The 21,772-nt window shown below is 39.5% G+C and overlaps 1 protein-coding gene across 1 annotated transcript in view; it reads left to right on the top strand.

The window, feature by feature from the left end:
* Window positions 1–21,772, top strand: part of MSRB3 (methionine sulfoxide reductase B3) — a 137,978-nt gene that overhangs the window by 43,161 nt on the left and 73,045 nt on the right. Inside the window, 2 exon segments of the mRNA XM_037887230.2 lie at window positions 14,564–14,672; window positions 16,363–16,440. Of these exon segments, the coding sequence (XP_037743158.2) occupies window positions 14,564–14,672; window positions 16,363–16,440 (187 nt within the window).

Genomic DNA, 21,772 nt, shown 5'->3' with positions numbered 1-21,772 from the left:
TGGGGTTCCCAAACTTTTTACTGGCACAATCCCATTTTAATGAAGTATTTTCTGCCGGGACTCCAGAAGAGCAAAATGACATCCTCTGCACAGCGTGACTTTGCACGCATCGTACGTGTGAGACCATGCTGCATGGACAATGCCATTTTGCTCTTTAAAATGGTGTTCTCTACGCAATGTGACCTCATACATATGGTGTGTATAAGGTCACGCTGTGCGGAGGATGCCATTTTGCTCTACAAAATGGCATCCTGCGTGCAAGGTCACGGTGCATGATCACTATACATGCTAGATCACACTGTGCGGAGCAAAATGGCATCCTTTGCACATTCGGGATTGCCACAACCCCACAGTTTGGGAACTACTGAAGTAGCATGTTTGCAGGGCAAGTATGGGGTAGTTTTGGGATATCAGAACTTTCTTCGCACACGTCATTCCACTTCTATGCTTCACACCACCTCGGCTGAGGTAGCTTGCCCCTTCCTCTGAGCTTGGGAAACACTAGGGTAATTTAAAGATGGATTTTCAGCCTTAACTCTGGGTTTCATTGTTTTAGAGACTATACAGTCGTGGCCATGAAAAATGAATATTTTGCCAGCAATTATCATGTTCTTGTTTAACTTTTGTATATAAACAGCCCCATAGGCCTGAGTAATTCCTCAAGCGCAACAAAGAAACTCTCCCTGATCTAAAGAGTTTTTAATCCAGGTTAGAGAGGATATCATGCAGAGGGAGATGATCTCGAGCAAGAAGAAGGGAGGCTTACACAAAATAAGGTTTCTTGTTCCTTCAAATTTATATATCATGTTACTTCCCCCTTTAAAAAAAAAAATCTAGATTTTATTAGGTTGACCAGGGAGAACAGGAGACTGTTGGAGAGGGTGTGGTGAGCAGTAGGTTTCGAGGAGGCATTTGACTGAGGTTGCATTACATACAGGATCAGGGTAGTGAGCAGCATGGATTAAAGCCCAGATGTGTTGAGGGGGAAGGATATACTGGAAAGCAGAATTAGCAGAGTGGGAGAGAAGAGAGGAGATACTAGCTGGGCAAGAGTTGCATAGACACTTGAAGGTGGTGATGCATTTGGAGTTGATGTAGGTGGTGTTCTGGATACACTCAAGGGACTTCCAAAGGGGAAGGGTGTCTGCCTGTCAACTAGACCTGCAGTGGTATAAAGTGCGAGTCAGATAAGCAAGGAAGGGGAGTGTTGCTATAGCACAGATGTGGCATTACCAAGGCATGGATGGAGATTTTGGCACTAAGAATGGAGAGGAAAAGAGATATTCAGGAGAAATGGTAGAGTAGTGTTGTCTAACTTGTGGCCCTCTAGGGAGACTGTTAAAACACCTTACACAGAAAATTTGCTTTTGATTACAAATTGAAAATGTGCTCTGCTTGCCATGCTTGGGGATGTAATAACGGAGGTGTTAGAATTGAGTCCATCATTACGGGAAGGAAGTGGCTGGGCATCGCCTCTCCTGCAGCTCTGATGTGACCAAGGAGTGCTCTGAGCAGCTGTTGTTCTTTTCCTGCTGCATTTACTCAATAGATCCCCTCTGGCTACCTGCTGTATTGCAGGCAAGAAAGACAGATTAGCTCTGGCTACTCCATTGCCAAGTATCCTGCTGAGCTGTGGGAGCCCCAAGGAAAGCACAGCAGGATAAGAGCTCAGCTGGGTCTTCCTGAGCCTGTGGGTATAGCTAGAGAAGGATGGGCTCCCTCCTCCACATAGCCGTGTAGGGGAGAGGGAAAAGAGAAGCTGAGAACTAAATCATTTATGGATCCCTGTTTTTCTGGCTTAGGCCTCTTGCAGGTTAAAGTATTTTGGGGGCTAAGTGCTGCCAGCTGGCAATAGTCCACTAGGCAGCAAAATCTACGATGGGGATAGCTGGAGCACAGTATGCTCCAGCCTTGTCCTCTTGTCCTCAGTACATCTCTCTGTGCCGACGGTCGTCGGCATAGGAGCCAGCTGTGCCTGCTAGGGACTCTTGGATACTGTGGGACTTGCAGGTAGTTTCAGCTCTTAGCAGCTCAGACGGACACGAACAGGGTAGAGAATGTGCCCCAAAATATTGATTGTGGCACCTTGGCCTTTTGAAATACTGTGTTCTGTCCGCAGGCTGAGAAGGTGGCACATTGCTATTGCCGAGGAAGTTACCAGGAGGACTTAGCCACAGCCTGAATAAACTCTAAGTTGCACACTACTGTGGTAACTGCTGGCAAATGCTGACGTTTTAGTTGTTTCTACTGCAGGTTAGACTTTTATTAAAGCTGTGGGAATATACGTATTTTGATGGGTTACTGAAATATTTTTAAACGCATAAGGTAGCTGGAAAGACTGAGCAATTTGCTATTTTTAATTTTAGCTTAATTCTTACGTTAATAAAATATTTCCATATGTTATGTCTTCATTTTTATGTCGTGCCTGGTGAAAGGTGCCAAAATGACAGCACTGGACTCAGAAGTCTCCTCTCTGGGGAGAAAAAAGATAGCGTAGCATAAGTTTCTCCCCACTCAGCCAACCTGTCTCAATCTTGGCTTGTGGTGTTCACTTGTAAGGATGAAGAGAATAGGCCAGTCTTCGTGCTTCCTCAGGTTTTAGCCTTTCTGATGTGACCGCCAGCGGAGGTGCCAGTTACTACGGTGAGGATGGTTTCTTTTACGTGGATGTTACCGTTGGGAGCTATGCTGAGTATCTACTCATATCACCTAGGCCACTGAACAATTATAGAACAATTCAGATTCAGAACTTAAAGGTAAAAAACTTCATCCTATTACCAATCCACCATAGCTATCCTGTTCCCAGTTTGTCATTAATTTAGAAGTTTAGTGTTATATGACTTTTTTTCTTCTCGAAGGTATAAAATTAGAGCTGTTGATTAATCGCAGTTAACTCACGCAATTAACTCAAAAAATTAATCATGATTAAAACAATTTATCGTGATCGATCACAGTTTTAATCACACTGTTAAACAGTAGAATATCAATTGAAGTTTAATAATTTTTGAATGTTTTTCTACATTTTCAAATACATGGATTTCAATTACAACACAGAATACAAAGTGTACAGTGATCACTTTATATTATTTTTATTTCAAATATTTGCACTGTAAAAATGATAAAAGAAAGTGTTTTTCAATTGACCTCATACAATACCATAGTGCAATCTCTTTATCATGAAAGAGCAACTTACAAATGTAGATTTTTTTGTTACAAAACTGTTTTGTTTTTGAGTGCAATGTAAAACTTTAGAATCTACAAGTCCACTCAGTCCTACTTCTTATTCAGCCAATCCCTAAGATGCAAGTTTGTTTACATTTACAGGAGATAATTCTGCCCGCTTCTTATCTACAATGTCACCTAAAAGTGAGCGCAGGCGTTCGCATGGCATTTTTGTAGCTGGCATTGCAAAGTATATTTATGCCAGATATGCTAAACATTCATATGACCCTTCATGCTTTGGTCACCATTCCAGAGGACATGCTTCCATGCAGATGACGCTTGTTAAAAAAAAATGCATTAATTAAATTTGTAACTAAACTCCTTGGGGGAGAATAGTATGTCTCCTGCTCAGTTTTCCTGCATTCTGTCATATATTTCATGTTATAGCAGTCTCAAACGATGATCCAGCACATGTTGTTCGTTTTAAGAACACTTTCACTGCAGATTTGACAACGCAAAGAAGGTACCAGTGTGAGATTTCTAAAGATAGCTACAGGACTCGATCCAAGGTTTAAGAATCTGAAGTGCCTTCCAAAATCTGAGAGGGATGAGGTGTGGAGCATGCTTTCAGAAGTCTTAAAAGAGCAACGCTCCAATGCAGAAACTACAGAAATCAAACCACCAAAAAAGAAAATCGACCTTTTGCTAGTAGCATTTGACTCATGATGATGAAAGTGAACATGCGTCAGTCCGAACTGCTTTGGATCGTTATTGAACAGAACCCATCATCAGCATGGACACATGTCCTCTAGAATGGAGGCTGAAGCAAAGGGCCATATGAACCTTTAGCACATCTGGCACGTAAATATCTTGCAACACTGGCTATAACAGTGCTATGTGAACACCTCTTCTCACTTTCAGGAGACATTGTAAACGAGAAATGGGCAGCATTTGTTCATCTGAGTGAGTGACTGAACCGGAAGTAGGACTGAATGGACTTTGTTTTATTTTTGAATGCAGTTATTTTTTTGTACATAATTCTACATTTGTAAGTTCAACTTTCATGTTAAAGAAATTGTATTACAGTACTTGTATAAGGTGAATTGAAAAATACTGTTTCTTTTGTTTTTTATAGCACAGATATTTGTAATAAAAATAAATATAAAGTGAGCACTGTACACTTTGTGTTCTGTTGTAATTCAAATCAATATATTTGAAAATGTACAAAACTTTCAAAAATATTTATATAAATAGTATTCCATTATTGTTTAACAGTGCGATTAATCACACGATTAATCACAATTAATTTAATAGTTTGACAGCCCTATATATAATGTGGCAACATTTTTTCCAGGACCTTTTGGAGTTTAGCTGTAATGCAAGGACAGTGACCTCATATACATATATCCTTGAAAGAGGCTGATCTATAATATCTTTTCAAATTTTCTAAGTACCAGGATTGCTCAATTTTAGTGAAGGTGCTTCCATTTACAAAGCACTATGCCACCGTAATCATAGTAATCCTAAAGAGAATAGATGGAAAAGCCCTATAAGGTAGTTATAGTCACCTGCCAGCCTATGCAAGACAGTTGCTTGAGTGCTTTGCCCAGTCTATGTATAAATCTGTGATTATGATTTTGAAAGGATGTAAAACCAAGTGTCAGTGACTAGTCGTGATATTTCAGTAGTGCACAGGACACAGATGCTCTGATAAGGAGGTAAAGGGGCCATCCCATAGAGATGATATACAGAGCTATTTTTCCCATATGAAAAAACACTTTTTTCTTTTTTTTAAAAAATGTTTTTTACATTGCAAAAGCAGCTCTTTATTTGTTCTTCATAGGATGAGTCATTTCTCACAGGCTCTATCGCAGTCACATAGCCACCATTGTTTCACTGGCAGTTTTATGGAACTAAAGGGGAAAACACTAGGCATGAGATGAGCCAGGCACCCATAACTCCCAGTGACTCTAGCTCTAAAGGGTGAGATGATTAAAAAAAAAAAAATTGGTTCCAATACCAAAGTCTAGCTTAAAAGAAGAGTGTAAAAAAGGGGGTTTGGTTTGGTTTGGTTTACACTGCTATCAGTCATTGAGATCTTTGGAAGTTTGATTTTTGCATGGGAATCTTATGATGGAGCTGAAAATATCTGGAGAGAGAGGGCCAGTATACGTGGATCGTCGTCAAAACATCATGGTCATGGTTTGTTGATGATACATCCAGATTAAAAACAAATTAGAGAACTCCAGATCCATTGTAAGTTTCTCATGCAATAAAATACACTTTAAAAGAACCAGCTTTCCCCTTCACTGTGTCAACTCTTCCTTCTGTCCCTTCTGAGTGTTAAAATAAAAAAGGGGGCTGATATTATTTAACTGGCACCTGACCCAAAATATCATCTCCAGCACTCAGATTTCCAACACACAGTGCTGTGAAAATGATCTCTTTCTCTATTGCTAGTGCTTGCTTAAAACTGCAAATGGTATGGGATGTAGGTGGGATGTAGTCACCTGAAGCAAGGAAATGAAGGAGCCATTCCACAAAGAAATACAGAGCTCTCCCCCCCATCACCCCAATATATGAAACAGTAATTTTAAGACCAAGATTTGAATTTTATTTAAACTTGGCTTTGCATATATTCAAGATAATAGCATGTTGTCTTGCTAGTTGAAGAGAATCCTAGAATATCAGTGTTGGAAGGGACCTCAGGAGGTCATCTAGTCCAACCCCCTGCTCAAAGCAGGACCAATCCCCAACTAAATCATCCCAGACAGAGCTTTGTCAAGCCTGAGCTTGAAAACCTCTAAGGAAGGAGATTCCACCACCTCCCTAGGTAACCCATTCCAGTGCTTCACCACCCTTGAAACAGTTGAAAACAGCTATCAAATCCCCCCTCATTCTTCTCTTCCGCAGACTAAACAATCCCAGTTCCCTCAACCTCTCCTCATAAGTCATGTGCTCCAACCCCCTAATCATTTTTGTTGCCCTCCGCTGGACTCCACTTTCCAATTTTTCCACATCCTTCTTGTAGTGTAGGGGCCCAAAACTGGACACAGTACTCCAGATGGACCTCACCAATGTCAAATAGAGGGGAATGATCACGTCCCTCAATCTGCTGGCAATGCCCCTACTTACACAGCCCAAAATGCCGTTAGCCTTCTTGGCAACAAGGACACACTGCTGACTCTTATCTAGCTTCTTGTCCACTGTAACTCCTAGGTCCTTTTCTCCAGAACTGCTGCCTAGCCATTCAGTCCCTAGTCTGTAGCGGTGTATGGGATTCTTCCGTCCTAAGTGCAGGACTCTGCACTTGTCCTTTGTTGAACCTCATCAGATGTCTTTTGGCCCAATCCTCCAATGTGTCTAGGTTCCTCTGTATCCTATCCCTACCTTCCAACGTATCTCCCAGTTTAGCGTCATCTGCAAACTTGCTTAGGGTCAGTCCACACTATCCTCCAAATCATTAATGAAGTTATTGAACAAAACCAGCCCCAGGACTGACCCTTGGAGCATTCCGCTTGATACCGGCTTCCAACTAGACATGGAGCCATTGATCACTACCCGTTGAGCCCAACGATCTAGCCAGCTTTCTATCCACCTTATAGTCCATTCATCCAGCCCATACTTCTTTAACTAGCTGGCAAGAATACTGTGGGAGACTGTATCAAGAGCTTTGCTAAAGTCAAGGAATAACACAGCCACTGCTTTTCCCTCATCCACAGAGCCAGTTATCTCATCATAGAAGGCAATTAGGTTAATCAGGCATAACTTGCCCTTGGTGAATCCATGCTGACTGTTCCTGATCACTTTCCTGCCCTCCAAGTGCTTCAGAATTGATTCCTTGAGGACCTGCTCCATGGTTTTTCCAGAGACTGAGGTGAGGCTGACTGGCCTGTAGTTCCCCGGATCTTCCTCCTTCCCCTTTTTAAAGATGGGCACTCCATTAGCCTTTTTCCAGTCTTCCGGGATCTCCCCCGGTCTCCATGAATTTTCAGAGATAATGGCCAATGGCTCTGCAATCACATCCGCCAACTCCTTTAGCACCCTCGGATGCAGTGCATCCGATCCCATGGACTTGTGCTTGTCCAGCTTTTCTAAATAGTCCCGAACCACTTCTTTCTCCACAGAGAGCTGCTCACCTCCTCCTCATGCTGTGCTGCCCAGTACAGCAGTCTGGGAGCTGACCTTGTTCGTGAAGACAGAGGCAAAAAAAGCATTGAGTACATTAGCTTTTTCCACATCCTCTGTCTCTAGGTTGCCTCCCTCATTCAGTAAGGGGCCCACACTTTCCTTGGCTTTCTTCTTGTTGCTAACATACCTGAAGAAACCCTTCTTGTTACTCTTAACTTCTCTTGCTAGCTGCAACTCCAAGTGTGATTTGGCCTTCCTGATTTCACTCCTGCATGCCTGAGCAATATTTTTGTACTCCTCCCTGGTCATTTGTCCAAGCTTCCACTTCTTGTCAGTTTCTTTTTTGTGTTTAAGATCAGCAAGGATTTCACTGTTAAGCCAAGCTGGTCGCCTGCCATATTTACTATTCTTTCTACACATGGGGATGATTTGTCCCTGTAACCTCAATAAGGATTCTTTAAAATACAGCCAGCTCTCCTGGACTCCTTTCCCCCTCATGTTATTCTCCCAGGGGATCCTGCCCATCAGTTCCCTGAGGGAGTCAAAGTCTGCTTTTCTGAAGTCCAGGGTCCGTATTCTGCTGCTCTCCTTTCTTCCTTGTGTCAGGATCCTGAACTCGACCATCTCATGGTCACTGCCTCCCAGGTTTCCATCCACTTTTGTTTCCCCTACTAATTCTTCCCGGTTTGTGAGCAGCAGGTCAAGAAAAGCTCTGCCCCTAGTTGGTTCCTCCAGGACTTGCACCAGGAAATTGTCCCCTACACTTTTCAAAAACTTCCTGGATTGTCTGTGAACTGCTGTATTGCTCTCCCAGCAGATATCAGGGTGATTGAAGTCTCCCATGAGAACCAGGGCCTGTGATCTAGTAACTTATATTAGTTGCCAGAAGAAAGCCTCGTCCACCTCATCCCCCTGGTCTGGTGGTCTATAGCAGTTTTACATTGTTTTGTTTTTGAGTGCAGTTAAGTAACAAAAAAATTCTACATTTGTAAATTGCACTTTCACAATAAGGAGATTGCACTACAGCAGTTATATGAAGTGAATTGAAAAATACTATTTCTTTATCATTTTTACAGTACAAATATTTGTAATAAAAATAATATAAAGTGAGCACTGTACACTTTGTATTCTGTGTTGTAATTGAAATCAATATATTTGAAAATGTAGAAGAGCATCGAAAAATTTAATAAATTTCAGTTGATATTCTATTGTTTAGCAGTGCGATTAAAACTGATTAATTATGATTAATTTTTTTAATTGTGATTAATTTGAGTTAATCGCGTGAGTTAACTGCGATTAATCAACTGCCCTAAATTTTAGTGATGGTTTGCATGGAGAATGGCAGAGCAGGTTTACTGATAAGTTGGTTTACATTGAGTAAGAATCTAATTTCATTTGTTTCCCATTGTTACTGTTCCTGACAGTGCACGTTTTGTTATCATCTTAAGGAAATGCTGGCAGGTCAAACTACAATACCTAACTTTGGGTTCTAAATGTTTTCAAACTCAGTCAACATAAATTTTTCCATCAATTGTTTTGTAATTCCAATGAAAAGTTTCTTCTATAGTGTTCTTTTAAAAACAAAAACAAACCAACATTCTCCTATGTTGGGGCGTTCTGCTAAAGCTAAATAAGCATAAAGAGAAACAGACTAAACAAAAATGAAACTGACCTGCCTATTTTCATTCTTTCAAGATGAGGGAATTGCAAAGTGTCAACTAATAGCATAAATGGTGGAAACTAAATTAGATATTCCAATTTTTAATGAAATGGAAAGTTTGGTAGTATGGGTAAGGAATTTGATTTAAAAAAAATATAACTCTTAGGCTGGCAACATTCCTTTCGCATCAGTACTAGCTAACTCGCCATTAGGGAGCAAGGTACCCCCCACAGACAGGAGCACGTGATTTGGAGAAGCAAGGAGATGTATACTTAGACATAGATCTTGCAGTCTGATCCACGTGAGTAGACCCTTCTGTCCACACAGAATCCCTTTGAAATCAGTGGGGCTCTGCATAGTCTCAGGGGGCTCTATACCGGTCAAATGGCAGAATTGGGACCTATGGTGCTGTATAAAAACCATAGGATTAAACCTCACTGACGCATGCTTGAAACGTTTAATAACAGTATTGAAAACTGGAAGCCGGATTTATTATACAGTGATGCTATGCTGGAACACTTGTATTGCTGTATTTAATTCAGGAAGTCTTAATAGTATGTACTCATTGCATGCCTATCATTGCCATTAGTGCGAATGGGACTTATGCACATGTACAAAGAGGAGAATATACACAGTGCTTTACATGAAATTTGAAATGTGAGTTATTTTCAATGCAGTAAGAGAAAGGAAGCAAAAAAAAAAAAAAGATAAAATTGTAACAGTTCAAAAGAGTATTAAAGAAGCAAAGCTATCGGTAGGCAATATGCCTACATATTTCAGTACGTGGATGTCATACACCAATCTGGTCCCTCAGGCACAGTGGAGCAGATTAAGGACAGTGGCCAGGAGTAATGACCTGACAGCTTTTGCCACTCTATCTGAAGAAACCTTACTGCTCTTTTGTATTTTATTTTATTTTGTTATTAATTAAATCAAAGGAAATTGTGTATTTGTTGGTGTTTGTCTTCATTATGAACCCCAGATTTGGAAAGCTTCACAAAAATAGGAATTTAGAAACGAGGTGAGGTGCTCAGTTCAACACCAGAAAATGGTTACAGCTCACTTCTGTTTTATAGTGCTGGGCTCCAAGTTGAGGGAACAAACAGTAAAACAAAGGGAAGTGATGGTGAGGATGGTAATTATTTCCAGTGTGCTTTGCATTTTTGAGATGCAGAAATCAATAAAACATCCAAAAATGATATTTTATGCATATTTATTAGCCTAAAAATAGATATTCCGGTTTTATTATTAGTTTAGTCTGAAAAAGCCTCTACCTTGTTTTCAAGCCTTGAAAGCTATGTTTCACTTCGGTTAGCACTGCTGCTGTTTTTGGCAGCACAAAGGATCTAACTAAAACTTTTAAGTCTAAAATGGAAATGTTGACATATCCTTGAAGTACAGCTGTCTGCAAAATGCCTTTATAATGAACAGTAATGAGAATGCAGAGGGAAGGATAAACAACAAATATTTAACTGGGGCCCAGATCTCTCTGCGCTCCATGCAGGTAGCCCCTGCCACACACTTCAGTGGAGCTCCATGCAAGGAGCTCGCTGCAGAAGCAGGGGCAGGTGTAACAAACCAAAACAGGATTTTCAGTTGCATGCTTACTCTCTTGAGGATCTGTTTAAAATGTCTCCTGCTTTTTACTTCCAGGAGGCAAAAACTGGAGTGAAAATTTAAGATTTCCGCCCTCCTCATGGTCCCATGAAATGACTGGTCCCAAGTGGATGCCATGCTATTTTTAAACCTGCAGATTATTTGTCTCTTTCACATTGGCCTGCAGAGTTTGTGGATAAGCAGCACACAAATTTAGACCTGATTTGCCAGGAAATTAAGAAGCCTTCTAAAGTTTTAGATACTTTCATGGGAATCCTGTTTCAACCCCATTATTGATCCCTTGTTGAGAGAACTAACACAAGGAAGACAGGCATGGGCTGATGGACAGGTTCATTCTGTGTTCTTTATGAACAGTAGAGTGATTTGATTGGGCTCTTGCTCTGTACTGTTGATATTTTTTCATAATTGGTATGAATACCACAGTAGTTGCAAAAAAAGATAATTTTTTGAAAGTGCACACAAACAACTGTCTTTAGAAACGATCATATAAAGTTTTCAGTGTGGAGTACAGGCATTATTTTAGTGCAAAGTGAGCGTTTTCACTCCTCTAGTTTGCTGCCTCTTCCTCGTTCTATTTAAACCAGTGGTGGTGATAGCATTGCTATAAACCACAAAGTAAAGATATTGCATCTGTGCATGTTTTGCCTGGGGATGGCTAATCTGGCATGACATAGTATTATAAAATAAGGCTCCAATTCAGGAAAACACTTAAGCCCATGCTTAAAGTTATGCATATGTTTTAAGTGCTCCCTTGTAAAGGGATGCTATTCTGAACTAGGGCCTAAATAAAGAACTTGAAACACTAGAACCGCACTAAGGCCTGGTCTACACTATATGGGAGGGGGGAGGGAAGAGAGAGGGTGAGCTAAGTCGGTCTAAGTTACACACTTCAGCTATGAAAATAGCGTAGCTGAAGACGACGTACTTAGAGCTACTTACCATGGTGTCTTCACTGCGGTAGGTCAACTGCTGATGCTCCCCCGTCAACTCCGCCTACACTTCTCGCTCCGGAGGAGTACTGGAGTCGACGGGAGAGCGCTCGGCGGTCAATTTATCGTGACTTCACTAGACACGATAAATCAACCCTCACTGGATCGATCGCTCCGGAGGTAAGTGTAGACATGCCCTAATTCACCCTAACAGGGGAGACCCATTCCAGATTAGCCAGTGGTGGGGTAGCCAAGGGGTATACACCATATTACCCCTTGTCTCTGGCATTCAAGAGCAACATGAAACAGGCTTAATTAATTTACTGGTCTATTGGTTTGCCATTAACATTTAAACCATAAGTGTCAAAGCTCTGCTTAACAATGTTCCTGAAATCTGAGGGTTGGGCCATGCAATGACTTGTGGTTACTCCAACTGGGTTGCAGCACAGAATTAGAATTTTGCTGGCCAGTGCTCTGCAAACCTTGAAAATCCCTTTCCAGTGTAGGTTTGCAGTTTACACCAGTGCAGAGTAGCAAGATTTCACTGTACACGTAACTACTTGTCTGTCTTGTAAAACATACAGGTAACTATAAAAACAATAGGGAAAAATCTCTTATAACGTGCTTCCTACTTCTGATTGCAAGGTCATGGATTAAATGATATTCGGTGAAATGGAAATTTCCTTCTGTATAGTAGTGACTATACCCAGTAAAGAATGGTGATTCTAAAATGATAGAATCAGGGTACCCACTTAAGGAGTCATTGTAAGAGTTTAAAATGAGATTTTCTTTTCAAACACTCAACTTTTCATGATTTTTCAAAGTTGAGACATACTTAGGGGTTTTTTTGTTTTGTTTTTTTTAATGTTAAGGAATGAGATGAAGTTTTGGAAGCCAAAATAATTTTGAGCAAGTTTTTAAAAAAAATAAAGGGGTGTTTGTCTATAAAGCTCATTGTACCAATTTGGGCTGCTTTTTAATATTAAAATATAAGATTGAAGAGTCATAATGCTCAGACAATTTCTTATTGAGCTGCATAATGCAACATTGAGTTATTTATGTAATGCATGTACTTCTTTCAAAGTGTAACTAACAGCAAAAAGACTTATTAGAGCAAGAAGACAGCACACCCTGAGAATAAAAATCTCCAAAGTTTGACATCTTTAAATAAGCAACCAAATGTTATAAAGAACAAACCTCACTTACAGTTAGGAAACAATATTTACATTTAAGGTTGAAAAGCCAGGATGTAGGAAAATTTTGCTAATTTGGAAGGTGACCTTTAAGTGCACCAAAACCAAATAATTTGTAAGCCATGGCACAGGGCACATTCCTGCAAAAGTTGTCTGAATACTTCTTTAGTGGTTCTTGAAAGACAAACAAAGAAACCTGGAATGAAATCTTTATCCCCCTCCCAAATAAGATTGAAACTAACAAAGGAGTATAGCAGCGCTCTTTCAAAGCTTGCCATTAAAATGCGGGTTCTGCAGCACAGTTAATGAGATGTTTCAGAAAACAATCTGGTTTTGAGAATGTTTGGATCAAAAGCAATTTCTAATCTATGAAATGAAGTTGCTTTTCAATACCTTTCATTCAGTAGCCAAGCTTTTTATGGTTGCATTATTTATTTCAATCAGCTGTTCTCAATTTTACTTTTTCTCCTTGGACCTACTTGACAAGGTTAGTCAGTGACCAACAGTTTTATTCTTCCAAAGCAAAACGAGAGCGAGAGAGAGAAAGAAGGGTTGGGGGTGGGGGAGAAACGTCTTTGCCGAGAAGATTTGCAAGCATCTGTGTTTAAGCTACTTTTTATGAACACTCTTAGTAATGACTCAAGGTAAAAAAGCAGAAAAGCATCCAATGTTAGGAAATTGCAATCCAATACCAAGTAATTTAAACCTGCTATTGCTTCTCTTGTACTAAATGACATACAGATGGGTAGCTCTGTTCCCTCTACTTTGGGAACACAATTGGACTTTTTATGAGTGTATATATTACTGACAAAAATATTTTTGTCAGGACTGTTTATTTCTAATTGTGCATATTATAATTACTTGAATAATTAGAGTTATTTTATGTGAAGTGTTACATATGGTTAGTAAAGCTATTTCCACATTCAGCACACTTATACTACTGTAACTTTTGGTTTTCATTCACCAGAGCAACCAGTATTGGGTCTTGAAAAGTATAAATCTCAGATTCCCTTCCTCAAAAAAAATTTTTTTGAATTCTTTTCTAAAGTAATTACAGATTTTGCATTATAACAATGATGTTTTTACAATAATGCCTTGAGACCATTTAGATTTTCGTTTTCTGTGTAGAACTAGGCATAGCCTAGGTTGGGATTTTCAAGGGAGTATTAGCCAGCTCTAATTTTACTTAATTAACAAATCCCAGCTCTAATTTTTAAGACAACTTTATTTTTGAGGACACCTCCACAATTTTTAGAATAGTGAAATGACTTTTCTCTTAGGGCTGATATTTTGATCTGCATTATAAGACATAGACCCTAAGATTAATTCAATTGTGACGAAAATACACCTTTTGAAACGAAGTTAAAATAAATGTAAGGATTATGGAGAAATCAACCATATTAGAAGTATAATGATTTGTAATATTTAAAATGTCTTTAAAAGGTTGTGAAATCATTGGATGCTGAATTGTGGCGAAACATCATATGCCCATTACCTTATGTCTACAATATAGATGTCTTGCAAAGAGCATTGAGTTTGAATGATTTTTTGCAGACTTTTTTTTAAGTAGTAGGAAAATGTTACCATCTCATGAAGGACTAGGTAAAGATTTAGATGGCGCACAGAAGGCTTTGGCTGTAGCACATTGTCACTGCTCCAGTGGAATCACCTGGCTTTTGAGCCACATTCTTTTAAAACTTGGATTTGAAGAAATAATCAGCTGCAGTTCAGCTGAGCCATTCTATTGCATTAGGGACTGGTCTGGTCATTGACAAGTGAATGCAGAAGCTATGCTGTGGCCGTCAGCCAAAGCAATTATTCAAGATTTAAGCTAAAAAGACTCCTTCTCTCATATCCTCTCCCTTTTACAGGGTCATGTAGGGATAAAAAGAATTGCAAGGTGGTCTTTTCCCAGCTGGACCTGAGGAAGCGGCTGACGCCTTTACAGTACCATGTCACTCAGGAGAAAGGGACTGAAAGGTAAGGCAGGCTGAAGGAAGCCCATTCATGAAGAAATAAACATCTTTCCTTCTCTCCTCCCCTTTGCTGCTGCTTCCCCACCAACCGCTTTGAAGAATTCTCCACTTGTTTACTAACCCCTACAAATTCACACCACTGAAAAGACAGGCATCTGCAGTGTGGTGGTCAACACAAGTGTGTGTGTGTGTGTGTGTGTGTGTGTGTGTTTTAAATGAACACTAAGTGTCTTATAAAGTCACCGAGCTTATGTTTAGGGTCTGTTTTTAGTTTACTACAAAATGTGTGGAAGTAATAGCGGTTTAGGTACATTTTTTGGAAGACATCACAGTGAGCAGAACCATGAGGAAAATGGCTCTGTGCCCAGAGACTGAAATTTTGAAGGTGGCCATTGTAAGTATAGACATTTTGGCTGCAAAAAGAAGGTAGCCTAATTTAGTTCCTTTCCACCCCACTCCAATTTCTTTTTGAAGCACATGTGGAGAAGGTATTTATTGGCTCATTTGTGGTAGGAATGTCAAAAATTTTCAATAACTGCCCTCACATGGTTTTAGTCCCTGGAAGCTAGCCCTAAATCCTGGATGGAAAAAAAAAGTGCTCATAGTGAATAGTCTCTCTCAGCTGATTCCAGCATGAAGGCAACTTGCCAAGGTCTAACCATTTTGTTGTCTAATTTATACCATGGAGCTTGGCACAAGGCCCTAGCTTACCTCGGATCCAAATGTATTAATGATGTAACTGCTTGTTTTCATTCATGACCTGAAAGGGCTCTTTACCACACATGGGGTCCATAGTTAATAGGCAACACTGTCCCTATCAGAGTATACTGTTTGCTGAATGTAATGAATGTGAATCACTGGCAGAAACCCCACTTCCCCCCCCTCCCCCAAATGAGCTGCCAGTGGGACCTGAGCCTCCACTCGTGAGACCTTCTTCCACCTCAATCACTTACTGTTGTATACATGATGAGCACAATGATTTAATGCACACAAACAACTGGAGAGTAGGTCATTCTTAAAAATCCTGTTTATAAAAAAAAAAATTGGATCTCATAAAAAGGGTGAAAGGATAATAAAAACAAGCTGCCGAGCACACAGGCTTTTTGTGGGGCTAGCACAGCTGATTTGTATTAGATGAATGACCGCCTAGCCCTTAAGTTTGTTAACTTAGAAAAATATTCCCTTAAAACTGTAATATTCCTTTTCAACTAAAAATATAAGGCTCACGCAGCTTGAAATGGTGGACCAGTTGTTTCATTTTCTGCGACTCTAACACAGGGGCAGCCCATCCTGTGCTAACAAACCAAGTGTCATTTACCTACTACACGAGTGCTTTATTTGTTGTTGAGCATTTGAGATCATTGTTAAAAGATTGTTTGAAGACTAAAGCTGGAGAAATGCTCAAGATTAATTGAATTTTAAACCATCTTTATTTAAAAATTACTAATTGTAGGATGTTGCCAAACAGTTTTAAACAGCAGTTGGTTTTTGTGTTCTTATCTTTGATGTGTGTGACATTTTGCTTCCTCCTGAATGGTATGGAACTGTTAAGGCAAATTTATGAAGATATTCAGTTTTTCATTTGATAAAGAATAACAGCTACCTCTTGAGTTCAGCTTTTTGCACTCTAATATAGTATTTAAAAAACACTATTCCCTTACTGATTTTTAAAATAGCGTTGTTGTTTTTCCCAGTGCCTTTGAGGGAGAATACACACATCATAAAGCTCATGGGATGTACAGATGTGTTGTCTGTGGAACTCCTTTATTCAAGTGAGTATATTAAATATAATTTCAAGACTTCTTTCTGTATTAGATTATGTTATGATCCACTGTAATCTCTCGTGTTCCAGACTTTACAGTAGCTTTGTAAGAAAATTTAAGAATTAACTGTCATTCAAACCAAAAGATAGTATAAAAAAATTTAAATAGCATAATACAGTAAACTGGAGTCTGGTAGTATAAGTAACTTGACTGGGAAATGAGTTTTATAATACAGTGTCATGGACTTAGCTGGTGAGGTGACTTTAGAGTTATTTGAGTTCATTATTTCAGCAGTGGAGATTCAGATGTGGGTGTAAACCAGTGATCCCCATTCTACAGGCTTATGTAGGCCCTATTGGGGTAGTCTATCCATACTCCAGTCGGGTGGTTAGACCATTAAGAACATCCATGCTGGGCAAGAACAGTGGTCCATCTTTCGATAGTGGCCAGTGCCAGAAGCTTCAGAGGGAGTGAACAGAACAGGGCAATTATTGAGTGGTCCAGTCCCAGCTTCTAGCAGTTTAGGGGCACCCAGATTGTTGCATTCCTGACCATCTTGGCTAATAGCAATTGATGGACCTATCCTCCATGAACTTATCTAATTCCTTTTTTAACCCAGTTCTACTTTTGGCCTTCACAACATCCCCTGGCAATGAGTTCCACAGGTTGACTGTGTTGTGTGAAGAAGTATTTTCTTATGTTGTTTTAAATCTGCCGCCTATGAATTTCATTGGGTGATCTCTGGTTCTTGTGTTATGTGATGGGGTAAATAACAGTTCCTTATTCACTTTCTCCACACCAGTCATGATTTTATTAGACCTCTGTCATATCCCCCTTAGTTGTCTCTTTTCTAAATTGAACAGTCCCAATCTTTTTAATCTCTCCTCATACGAAAGCTGTTCTATATCCTCTAATCATTTTTGTTGCCTTTCTCTGTATATTTTTCATTTCCAATATATCTTTTTTGAGATCGGGTGACCAGAATTGTATGCAGTATTCAACATGCCATTATATTTTCTGTCTTCTTATCAATTTCTTTCATAATGTTTCCTAACATTCCGTTAGCTTTTTTGACAGCTGCTGCACATATGAGCAGATGTTTTTAGAAAACTAACCATGATGACTCTAAGATCCCTTTCTTGAGTGGTAATGGCTAATTTACACCCCATAGTTTTCTATGTATATCTGGGATTATGTTTTCCAATGTGCATTACTTTGCATTTATGAAAATTGAATTTCATCTGCCATTTTGTTGCCCGGTTCCCCAGTTTTGTGAGATCCCTTTGTAACTCTTTGCAGTCTGCTTTGGACTTAACTATCGTGAGTAATTTTGTATCTTCTGCAAAGATGCTACCTCATTGTTTACTCCTTTTTCCAGATAATTTATGAATATTTTGAACAGCACTGGTCCCAGTGCAGATCCTTGGGGGATCCTGATCTTTATGTCTTTCCATTGTGAAAACTGACGATTTATTCCTGCCCTTTGTTTCCTGTCTTTTAACTGGTTACTGATACATAACAGGACTTTCCTTCTGATCTCCTGACTGCCTACTTTGCTTAAGAACGTTTAGTGAGGGACCTTGTCAAAGTACACCCTATACACTGCATCACCCTTGTCCATATGCTTGTTGACCCCCTTCAAAAAATTCTAATAGATTGATGAGGCATGATTTCCCTTTACAAAAGCAATGTGGTCTCTTCCCCCAACATATTGTGTTCTTCTATGTGTCTGATAATTCTGTTCTTTGCTATAGTTTCAACCAGTTTGCCTGGCACTGAAGTTAGGCTTACAAGTGTGTAATTGCCAGTGTTTAGAGCCTTTTTTAAAAATTGGCATTATATTGGCTATGTTCCAGTCATCCGGTGCAGAGATCAATTTAACTGATAGATTATATACTACAGTTAATAGTTCTGTAATTTCATATTTGAGTTCCTTCAGGACTCTTGGGTGAATACCATCTGTTCCTTGTGACTTATTACTATTTAATTTGTCAGTTTGTTCCAAAACCACATCTACTGACGCCTCAATCTGGGACAGTTCCTCAGATTTGCCATCTAAAAAGAATGGCTCAGGTGTGGGAATCTCCCTCACATCCTCTGGAGTGAAGACCGATGAAAAGAATCGATTTAGCTTCTCTGCAATGGCTTTATGTCTTCACTGAGTGCTCCTTTAGCACCCTAATCATCCAGTGGCCCCACTGATTGTTTGTTAGGCTTCCAGCTTCTGATGTACTTACAAAAAAATTTTGCCATTAGTTTTTGTGTCTGTTGCTAGTTTCTCTTCAGATGCTTTTTTGGCCTGTCTAATTATAGTTTTACACTTGACCTGCCAGAGCTTGTGCTTCTTTCTGTTTTCCTCAGTAGATCTGACTTTAACATTTTAAAAGATGTCTTATTGTTTCTAACAGCCTCTTTTTTTACTGTGTTTAGCCATCGTGGAATTTTTTTGGTCCTCTTACTTTTTTTTTAAATTGGAGGTGTATGTTTAGTTTGAGCCTCTATTATTGTGGTTTTTTAAAATTTCCATGCTGTTTGCAGGCATTTCACTCTTGTGACTGCTCATTTTAATTTTCATTTAACTAGCTTTCTCATTTTTTGTGTAGTTCCCCTTTTTGAAGGTAAATGCTACTGTGGAGGGATTTTTTGGTATTTCCCTCCCTACGAGGAGGTTAAATTTAATTACATTATGGTCACTTTTACCAAGCGGTTCAGCTATATTCACCTCTTGGACCAGACCCTGTATGCCACTTAGCACTAAATCAAGAATTGCTGCCCCCCTGGTGGGTTCTAGGACTAGCTGCTCCAAGAATCAGTCATTAATGGTGTCTAAAATGTTTTCTCTCCCATTATTATTGGGCTTTCTGTTTTTGTAGCCTCTCTAATCTCCCTGAATATTTCACACTCCCTATCACCGTCCTGGTCAGGTGATTGGAAGTACATTCCTATTTCTATATTCTTCTTATTCAAGCATGGAATTTCTATTCATAGAGATTCTTTGGTACATTTTTTTTTTAAATTCAAGATTTTTACTATATTTAATTCTCTGCTTTCTTTCACATATAGTGCCGCTCCCTCACCCTCATAACCCACTCTGTCATTCCTGTATATTTTGTACCCTGATATTACTGTGTCTCATTGGTTATCATCGTTCCACCTAGTTTTTGCAATGGATATTATATCAACATCCTCATTTAATACCAGACACTCAAGTTCACCCATCCTAGTACTTAGACTTCTAGCATTTGTATACACACACTAATAATATTTAGTTGTCTGCCTTCATGTGATGTAATTGAATGGGACTCTTTTTCATTTGATTGTTTCTCTTCAGTTACTACCTGTACTTTATCAATTTCTATCCTCTCCTCTATACAGTGTCCCCTTCAATAAATCTTCCCCAGAGGGCTTTCTCTGTCCAAATCGTGTGCTCCTCTGCACTTGTTGGCTTAAAAACACCTCTGACCTTTTTAATTTCACATGCCAGCAGTCTGGTTCTATTTTAATGTAGGTAGAGCCCGTCCTTCCTGTATAGGCTCCTCCTTTCCCAATAGGTTACCCAAGTAGTTCACAGAGAGACTAAAATAATTGGTTTTCTTATTCAAGGGAAAATTATATATGCTCACGGAATTTTCATATCTATTATTCCATATTAAGAGTTGAATTAGACATTTAGGCCAAGATTTTTCAAAAGCAGACTGCTAACTTAAAACTAAGCCCCTTTTAAATGTACTAGGGGAAAATATCCTACAAAATGGGTCACTGTAAGCATAACTGATTGATTAAATAGTGTCAATTACTTTTTTTTCTTTAAATATTTTTCACTTTTGTTTCCGCACTTTCCTTTTTGACTCTAATTTCTTCACTCCGACTTCTTCTCCTGCCCTGTTTTGGCTCAAGTCTAGCCCGATCTTTCCCTTAAACGGCAACATCTGCTTTTACATTCTCGCTCTGCAGAGCGTATGGAAGACAGCAGGTCAGGACAGTGCTCTTATCTCTGAATAGGTTGGGGAAAGGAGATCAGTAGAATGATATCTGCATGAGACATCCCTAAAACCTGTTTAAAAGTGTTGGGTGGGGGATGGGAGGCTGTGTCAAGAAGGAAGCAAGAGCAGAGAATAGGAAGAATGGCATTTGAAAGTGTCCTAAGATCAGTAGTAAGCAAAATTGTTTGGAAGTGTATGTGCACTCTTTCAAACCCCATGTTCAGACTGCCACTTTGGGGGGAAGTATTCAGGATCCAGGATAGAACAAATTCCACTTTAAGACTTACTTGTGACTTTCTCAGGTGAGAAGTGTTGACTAAGTCTGCTCTTATGGCACTGCCTTGGTATTTTTAGTTGAAGTAAAGATAATAAGTTGAATTCGGTTTCTGTAGCCAAGTGTGAATTTGACGATACTTTGTACCATTGTACAAGCCCTGGCTTCTCTCTTCCCCACATATGGTAATACACAGTATTTCTGCAAATTAGGTCATTGTGTCCATTGTATGTTTACATGCTGTATTGCCAGGGGCAGTGTTGAAGATATTCATGCAAACCATGTCCTGCTTCAATATTTTGCATTTCATGGTTAGGGCAACCATGTATCCCTGAAAATGGGAATGGCCCTGTTTTCAAAGCCTCACCCAGTGTCTCTGGCCAAAGATGGGGAGAAGGAGGAGTGGGCAACCCCTGCCTGCAGCTGCAAAAACCCTGGTGTGCCTATCTCTTTGAGCTCCACCAAAACGATCTTTGGTGTGCCTGCCATGATTAGTATTCAAGCTTTTCAGGCCAGATCCTCAGCTAGTGCAAAACACTGTAATGCCATTGACTTCAATGGAGCTATGCTCATTTATACCAGCTGGGTATCTGGATGTCTGGCATACCATACAGTGATTGGGCAGGGTATATTTTAAAATATTTATTTATAACATTTGAAGTAATGTTAAAAGTAAACACACAAACATGGGATTATTCTTGCCTATCATCAGTATCAATTTGCACTTGAAAGGTGCTCAGATAAGTGATGGGCAGGTATAAAAACCTATGTAGACATCAATGTCGTCATGCTAAGGAATACAAAAGCAAATATTTTACAGTGTAACTCAGTAATTTGTCTGTTGTAATAATCCATTTCAGAGGCAAAATAGCAAGGAATAGTGAGTTCCTCGACTAGAAGATATACTATATGTTGAATGAATTAAAATTGATAACTAGGAAAAGATACTGAGAGATTGTTAAAGCCCCAAAAAGTTGAAAATTGCTACCTATGGTAGCAAAAGTATATAACTAGGAGAGTACAAAATCAATAAATGTCCCCATACAAAGGCTAAATCGCCAATATAGTCTCTTAGGAGAGAACT

This window comes from Chelonia mydas, chromosome 1, assembly GCF_015237465.2.
Source record: "Chelonia mydas isolate rCheMyd1 chromosome 1, rCheMyd1.pri.v2, whole genome shotgun sequence".
Taxonomy (NCBI): Eukaryota; Metazoa; Chordata; order Testudines; family Cheloniidae; genus Chelonia; species Chelonia mydas.
Note: the sequence above shows the minus strand (reverse complement) of the source record. Positions and strands in the feature narration are given on the sequence as shown.